This window comes from Rhinoraja longicauda, chromosome 22 (genome assembly GCF_053455715.1).
Source record: "Rhinoraja longicauda isolate Sanriku21f chromosome 22, sRhiLon1.1, whole genome shotgun sequence".
In the NCBI taxonomy this organism is placed as follows: Eukaryota; Metazoa; Chordata; class Chondrichthyes; order Rajiformes; family Arhynchobatidae; genus Rhinoraja; species Rhinoraja longicauda.
The window spans coordinates 22,929,049-22,937,620 of NC_135974.1; the positions used below are offsets into that span (position 1 = coordinate 22,929,049).

Here is an 8,572-nt window from a genome sequence, read left to right on the forward strand (position 1 = left end):
CCCTCATCGTCCTGCACTCCATGCAATAGTCCCAGCCTACTCAACCTCTCCCTATAGCTCAGACCCTCCAGTCCTGGCAACATCCTTGTAAATCATCTCCGTACCCTTTCCAGCTTGACTACATCTTTCCTATAACATGGTGCCCAGAACTGAACACAATACTCTCAAAGTGGCCTCACCAACGTCTTATACAACTGTAACATGATGTCCCAGCTTCTAGACTCAATAGTCTAGCTGATGAAGGCCAATGTGCCAAAAGCCTTTTTGACAACTGGATCTACCTGCGACTCCACCATCAAGGAACCATGCACCTGCACGAACACTTTAATAATTTCCAGCTTCTTGGTCCCAACCATCTCATTTTCACATTAAAATCCAATTCACACCAGGACAGGCCTGAGCCCATTGCTTAAAACTTGAGGTAAGTCCCTGCCACTTTCTCCACACCAATACCTTGGTACTTCTGCCCTCATCCCGTCTTCTTCTAACCAGAACAAGGATACGGTTCTTGTTGACCACACCATCCACCTCCACATTCCACAGATAATCCTCTGTCATTTCTGCCCCATGCAATAAAACGATACCTGATATCATTCCTCTCCTTTCAGCATTACAAAGGAACCATTTTCACCACAATGCACTGGTTCACCCTTTCATCTGCAACATCATCTACCCACCTATCACCCCGCCCCTTCTCACAGCAGCTTCCCTCGCAACCAAGGGAGTTGCAGTAACTGCCTTTTTACCTTCTCCCTTCCTGCTGTCTCAGGACCTAATTCTGGGCAGGAAATTTGTCCAACACCCACTAATATACTACAATGGAATCAAATATTGCAAGACAGGTACAACCAAAGATACTAGAGGAACAAGATGGACCACTCCGTTGAAATCGCCTATACTGATGTGTAGTTACGCAAAGGAGCGATTTTAGTAAGCAAAACCCGCCGTTCGCTATGCCTCTCGCAATGTAATCAGTGTTTGGGGGAACAGTATGCGTGATGATACCATTAAAATGCAGAATATATCTCATCTATCAATTCACAGATTTTTGTTATTTTCTTTTTAAATGTTTCTGCAAGTTTTTGCCTACTAAAGTGGCATCATGACATACTACGGTTTTTAGGGTTGAGTGGTCTATCTTGTTCCTCTAGTATCTTTGGATACAACTGTTAACAATATTCTTGCACTTCCTGATCACCAAAGCTGAATTTCCCCCCTCCTGCTACGGTTGGAACCAAAGTGCTTTATTTTCTAAATTAATAGAGGCACTGCCAAGTCAGAACATCAAATCATATAAATACTTCCAGTACAAGTTTCATCAAGGTCTGCTTCAGTTGTTTGTTGAACCACTGAAGACCCTCCCATGTGCCGAGAAACAAAACTAACCACAAAAAAAAATACCTTACTATTTTCTGTATGTAGATATTTTCACAACAACATATTCATACAACCTCTTCTCAGTCTGAAATACTGATTAACTTAGAAAATAATTAATTAGAGATCTCAGAGGGACAGGCAACATCTGTGAATCAAAATGGACAGTCATTGGTTGATGTTGGGAAACTTGCCAGCTCCCTTCACTCTTTCAGTACAATGGTAAAGTCTTGACCTGAAACGTTGTCTGACAATTCCCCTCAACAGTCGCTGCCTGACCCATTGAGCTCCTCCAGCAGTTTACCTTTTGCTCAAGAATCCAACATCCGCAGTGTTTCGTTTCTCCAGATGAGAGATTTCATCTTTTGAATTTTAACTTTAAGCTTTATTAGCTGCAAAATGCATCCCTTTTATTTCACTAAGCAGAAGAGGACAAAAGACCAAACCAACTACCAGACAAAGCTAACCTGCAGCAGGTCTGAATTCTCCAAACATTGCTCCTTCATTTTGGTCAGAGATAGAAACAAAAAGCTGGAGATTCTTCCTCCTCGACCCAAAACGTCACCCATTCCTTCTCTGAGTTACTCCAGCTTTTTGTGCTATCTTCGGTTTAAAACCAGCATCTGCAGACCATTCCTACAGGCTCCTTCATTTTTGGTGTCTGCTGTTCGAATCTGATCAAAGCTTAATAAGTAAAAATGAAAGTAAATGGAAGCAAACAGATAATCCTGCATTTTCACTCACTGCTTGCCATGTTGTCTGAAGTGGAGGCTGGCTTGCTTTGTTTCTCTCAAACACACTTGTGCACACACCTTGAAGTAAGATGATAATGACTGAAATGGAAAAACTGACATGTGATCAAACTTTGCATATGATTTGTGTTTCACTTTATTTACTCCACACACCACGTGATCATTAAAGGCGTGCTCCTTTTTAAATAACAGAAATTTTTAATCACAAAGTCAATGGAATGATTTACTTTATGTCAAAGCAAAGCACCGCAATTCTTTCACAAATCACAATGGTGAAATTGCTTAAAAACATTTACTGTCCTACCAGGGATTTGCCAGATAAATTTAACAAAGACAATGTACCCTTTAACTAGGAAACACTTCTAATCCAACATATGAACTACATTCACTTTAAGAAATAGTGTCCGCAACATTACAAGGAACAGTTCAATTAATTCCTCAAATAAAGCAACATGAACACTCAGGAGTTGCAAATAGATTTCTTACCGTAGACAGTTTCGCTGGGTTTTTTGGAATGTGCCGTATTTAAATGAAAACACCAAAACAGGTCATGTCCTCGTGCAGTGTGCCTTGCCAATGCAGTTAATTGACGCCAGCAGTTGGTTAACCACAGCTTTCGTTTTGATTGAAACAGTTTCTAAACTGATTTCTGAGCTGGCAAGAAGAGAATACCCGAAACGATGTTCAACCTCTGTAACCCTCTCTGAAACCAAGCTATATCCTTGAATCATTTCTACAGAAAATAACTCCGTTTTTACAAACAGCGACTATGTAAATTTAGTGCTTTTTCATTTATTTCCATATATTTTATGTATTTCCATATGACAAGGATGGGGGTTATTTGGCCCATCAATAACAGTGCCCTCCATAATGTTTGGGACAAAGACCCATCAATTATTTATTTGCCTCTGTAGTCCATAATTTGAGATTTGTAATAGAAAAAAATCACATGTGGTTAAAGTGCACAATGTCAGATTTTATTAAAGGCCATTTTTATACATTTTGATTTCACCATGTAGAAATTACAGCTGTATTTATACATAGTCCCCTATTTCAGGGCACCATAATGTGTGGGACACGTGGCTTCACAGGCGTTTGTAGTTGCTCAGGTGTGTTTAATTGCCTCCTTTTTGCAGGTATAAGAGGGCTCTCAGCACCTACTCTTTCCTCCAGGCTTTCCATCACCTTTGGAAGCTTTTATTGTTGTTTATCAACATGAGGACCAAAGTTGTGCCAATGAAAGTCAAAGAAGCCAATGTGAGACTGAGAAACAAGAATAAAACGGTTAGAGACATCAGTCAAACCTTAGGCTTACCAAAATCAACTGTTTGGAACATCATTAAGAAGAAAGAGAGCACTGGTGAGCTTACTAATTGCAAAGGGGCTGACAGGCCAAGGAAGACCTCCACAGCTGATGACAGAATTCTCTCTATAATAAAGAAAAATCCCCAAATACCTGTCTAACAGATCAGGAACACTCTTCAGGAGTCAGGTGTGGATTTGTCAATGACCACTTTCCACAGAAGACTTCATGAACAGAAATACAGAGGCTACACTGGAAGATGCAAACCACTGGTTAGCCGCAAAAAATAGGATGGCCAGGTTACAGTTCATCAAGAAGTACTTAAAAGAGCAACCACAGTTCTGGAAAAAAGGCCTTGTGGACAGATGAGACGAAGATTAACCTATATCAGAGCGATGGCAAGATCAAAGTATGGAGGAGAGAAGGAACTGCCCAAAATCCAAAGCATACCACCTCATCTGTGAAACACGGTGGTGGGGGTGTTAGACCCTGGCATGTATGGCTGCTGAAGGAACTGGCTTACTTTTCATTGATGATACAACTGCTGATGGTAGAAGCATAATGAATTCTGAAGTGTATAGGCACATCCTATCTGCTCAAGTTCAAACAAATGCCTCAAAACTCATTGGCTGGCATTCATTCTACAGCAAGACAATGGTCCTTAACATACTGCTAAAGCAACAAAGAAGTTTTTCAAAGCTAAAAAATGGTCAATTCTTGAGTGGCCAAGTCAATCACCTGATCTGAACCCAATTGAGCATGCCTTTTTATGCTGAAGAGAAAACTGAAGGGGACTAGCCCCCAAAACTAGCATAAGATAAAGATGGCTGCAATACGGCCTGGCAGACCATTATCAGAGAAGATACCATCTGTGATGTCCATGAATCACAGACTTCAAGCAGACATTGCATGCAAAGGATATGCAACAAAATACTAAACAAGACTACTTTCAGTCACATGACATTGCTGTCCCAAACATTAGGGTGCCCTGAAATGGGGTGACTATGTATAAACACAATTGTAATTTCTACACGGTGAAACCAAAAAGTATAAAAATGGCCTTTATTAAAATCCAACAATGTGCACTTTAACCACATGTGATTTTTTTCAATTACAAATCTCAAATTGTGGAGTACAGAGGCAAATAAATAAATGATGGGTCTTTGTCCCAAACATTATGGAGGGCACTGTATGTGCCAGCCCAGGGTTATCCCCCACTTATTTCCCTCAAATCAGTCTCCTGCTCTTGCCCATTAAAGCTTCCCACTCCTCGCCCCCTAATTCCCCAGCCAGCCACTTGCACTTGGTGTAATTCACGGCAGCCATTTAGGCCTAAAACCCAACTGTCTTTGGGATGTGGGGGGAAACGAGAGCATCTGGAGAAAACCTGCTCGGTCACAGGACGAGCATGCAAACTCCACGCATAGGTAGGCATCTACCTGGGTGACTTCCTGCAGAGCCACTGTACCACTCTTGTTTTCTTTGAAAGAGATAATATCTGCATTGCGATCATAGACAAAGAAACATTCAGCATGTAGGTTCAAGCATAAAGTATGAGCCAGGAGGTCAAGCTGTTGCAGTTTGTCAAGTAGTACTTAAAAGAGCAACTTGAGAGAAGTTCATGATGAAAACAAAATATCTTAAGATTTCTTTCAATTGCTCCACCAAAGTCAACAAAGATTGTTTTAAACTGTCTGAATAGGTTTAGGAATTAACAACCAGACTGAACGACATAACTGCTTGATCAAAGAACGGTGGAGAGCATGGATTTACCACAGCCTCTTTGGGTGAAATTCTAAAATTAAACTCACCTGCCATCACAAAGCCTTTGACTGGATCTCTGGAGTTCTTGTACTTCACCCTTCTGCAGATTTTGCTGTTAGAACACATTGGAGGAGATTGTAATCTCTCTCACCAATGCCATTAGGAAGTTAGAAATAGGAATTCAAATGCTGGAAACTTGCCAACAACTTGATATGACTGGTTCTGGTTGAATGCTGGTCTAACAACATCCATGTAACATGATCCAAAGATAGGGGCCAAATACCATGATTATTGAATGAGGCTCCTTTCACAATGTTTTGGCAGCAAACCTTAAAGCCCCTTGTGCAGGTTTCCAGGTAACAGGAGTTTATTGTCTGCAAAGCAGAGACCAGATTGAGTTATACCCCCATGGAGATAATTAAAGAAAAATAATGAAGTCATGGTGCAAGTGTTTTTTTTAAGATTATCATCCCCATAAAGATTGCAAAGTATTGTTAGAAAAACGTCATTATTTGTGTACGAACACTTCAGAAGCTTTATTTCAAAGCAAAGGATAAGAGTGAGTTGAATAATCACTGGCACTTTCTTAACATGAGAATAAAACTAGCCATGCTCTTTCAACTACTGCTTTCTGGATTTGGGCCATGGGACTGTATAAAGTAGAATGAATAATTTAGGATCTAAACAAACGCAAGTGAGAATTTGGCCACAAAGTCAGCTATTCAACCAGAAAGAGTCCTGCAAAACCACGAGCACTGTGATTATCCTTACAATGATTCAGAGTTCACAGTTGATTTCTCAGTTCCTCTGGGGAATAGTTTGGTGAGAGTGAAAAGCCAGTTTGCAGGGTCTCAATTGTCGACACAAGTAGCAGCAGGTGGCTGGTGTCATGACTGCACTAAATTTGGGCCATGGGACTGTATAAAGTAGAATGAATAATTTAGGATCTAAACAAACGCAAGTGAGAATTTGGCCACAAAGTCAGCTATTCAACCAGAAAGAGTCCTGCAAAACCACGAGCACTGTGATTATCCTTACAATGATTCAGAGTTCACAGTTGATTTCTCAGTTCCTCTGGGGAATAGTTTGGTGAGAGTGAAAAGCCAGTTTGCAGGGTCTCAATTGTCGACACAAGTAGCAGCAGGTGGCTGGTGTCATGACTGCACTAAATTTAACTTCACCCAAAGTAAACCATCAGCATTATAACCAATAAGGTTATGGGGATGAAGCTGCAGTTAGACTACAGGAAACAAAGAAGAGCAGTCAAGATTACAAGGAACCATATCTGGTTGATCATTACCATACACGATTACATCTGGTAATGCAAAAAAAAAGAAGAGTGTAAAATATGGTGTTACAGCTAGAGAATGTGCAGATAGAAAAAAGTGCAAGGGCTGTAACGAGATAGATGGGAACGTCAGGAATTCATCCTTACCGTATGAGAGGTCCATTCAATGGCCTTTAACAGCAGACAAGAAGCTGTTCCTGAATCTGGTGGCACATGGTTGCTAGTTTTTATATCTTCTGCCCGACGGGAGCGGAGAGAAAAAAGAATGACCTGCGTGTGCATGAATGTCCTTGATTATGTTGGCTACTTTCCCAATGCATCATGAAGTGTAGATGGAGTTGATTTGAGAATGGGAGGCCAGTTTGCATGATGTACTGGGCTGCGTTCACAACTCTCTGCAATTTCTTGCCGTCTTGGGCAGAGCTGTTGCCATACGAAGCTGCAATGCATCCCAACAGAGAATGCATCAGTGGAAATTGGTACACGTCGTTAGAGGAATGTCAAGTTTTCTTAGTATTCTGAGGAAGTAGAAGCGTTGTAATGCTTTCTTGGACATAGCGTTAATCTGTTTGGACCAGTACATACGAGTGGTGAAATTTACAACTACGGATTTGAAGCTCAACGATCTCCCCTTCTACACAATTGATACATACTGGGTGGTATATTCCACCCCAATTCCTTAAGTCAATGACAGGTTCCTTCAGTACTGACATTGAGCGAGAGGTTGTTGTCTTAACACTATGTTACTAAGCTCTCGCCTTTCTGTATTCTGGCTTCTCATTGCTTGTGATCTGGTCCACAATGGTGGTATTGTATGCAAATTTGCATGGAAATAAGAGCAGAATTAGGCAGTTGTGAACGTATAGGGAGTATGTTAAGGGATGGAAAACGCAAGCTTGCAGGGCACCAGCATTGAGAATACTCGTGGAGGATTTGTTGTGCCCTATCCTTTTTGTCTTGGGTTGACCTATTGTTGTCGATGGGTCAGGTAATCAGTATTCCGATTGAAGGGGTGGGGGGGGGGGGGGGGGTGGGCGAGTCCTCAGTCTAGGTGTGTGGAAGTGAATTTTGTTAGAATTATGGTGTTGAAGGCTGAACTACAGTCAACAAATAAGAGTCTGTAATAGGTGTCCTAGTTATCCGGGCGTTCCTGGGATGAGTGTAGACAGAGAGGGTGAGCAAGTGGAAGCTGCGTGTACATTTTATACATAAAAATCATGAGGCATAGAGAGGGTAAGCAGTCAGACCTCTTTCCCAGGGTGGTAATGTCAAAAAAATAGAAGACATAGCTTTCAGGTGAGAGGGGCAAAGTTTAAAGGAGATATATAGGACTTTATTTTTAAAACACAGAGTGCAGAGTGCCCAGAACACATGGACAGAAAGTGGTAGCCGAGGCAGATATGATAGTAGCATTTAAGAGGCTTTTAGATAGGCAGGGAATAAAGATATATCGATAATGTACAGGCAGAGGAGATTCATTTATCTGGCATCATGCTGTGTGTGGACATTGTGAAAGGCCTCTTCCTGTGCTGCACTGTTCTATGTTCAGCTTATGTAGTCAACAATCCAACAGTGGAGGTAGTAAACATACAAGATGATGGATAGGTGCCAATAAAGAGGTCTGTTTAGGCCTGGTTGGTGATGAACTTTGTGATTATTCGTAGAATGACATTTATTCCAGGAAAGGAGCTTCAATTAGCTATTCAAGATCCTGATGTCGGCCCTGCCCTGGGTGGGGGCCGACATCGGGAGCTCCCGCAGCAGCAGCATCTTTGCCCGCCCCGAGTCGCGGGGCTTGGGTCGGCCCGCCGCAGACCTTTCACCATCCGGCGCGGCCTGAAATAGGCCGCGGGATTTTCTCCGCCCGGCAGGGTCTTCAATGTCGGGAGCCATGACCACCCCGACGTGCAGCGGCAGCGTCTTCGCCCGCCCCGAGTCGCGGGGCTTGGGTCGGCCCGCTGCGGACCTTTCACTGTCCCGCGCGGCCTGGAACGTGGCAACTTCAACAGCCTGACCACGGGAGAAGATGGCAGGGGAAGAGAAAAGACATTCTGGCCTTCCATCACAGTGAGGAGGTGACTGGAGGAGACT

The 8,572-nt window shown here is 42.3% G+C and overlaps 1 protein-coding gene across 1 annotated transcript in view; it reads right to left on the bottom strand.

Annotated features, from left to right (window-relative positions):
* LOC144604682 (protein-glutamine gamma-glutamyltransferase 2-like) overlaps positions 1-2,299 on the bottom strand; it is a 45,101-nt gene extending 42,802 nt beyond the window's left edge. Inside the window, exon 1 of the mRNA XM_078419327.1 lies at positions 2,119-2,299. Coding sequence (XP_078275453.1) covers positions 2,119-2,128 — 10 coding nt within the window. The 5' untranslated portion in view covers positions 2,129-2,299. The remainder of the gene's footprint in view (positions 1-2,118) is intronic.
* Positions 2,300-8,572: the final 6,273 nt, after the last annotated feature.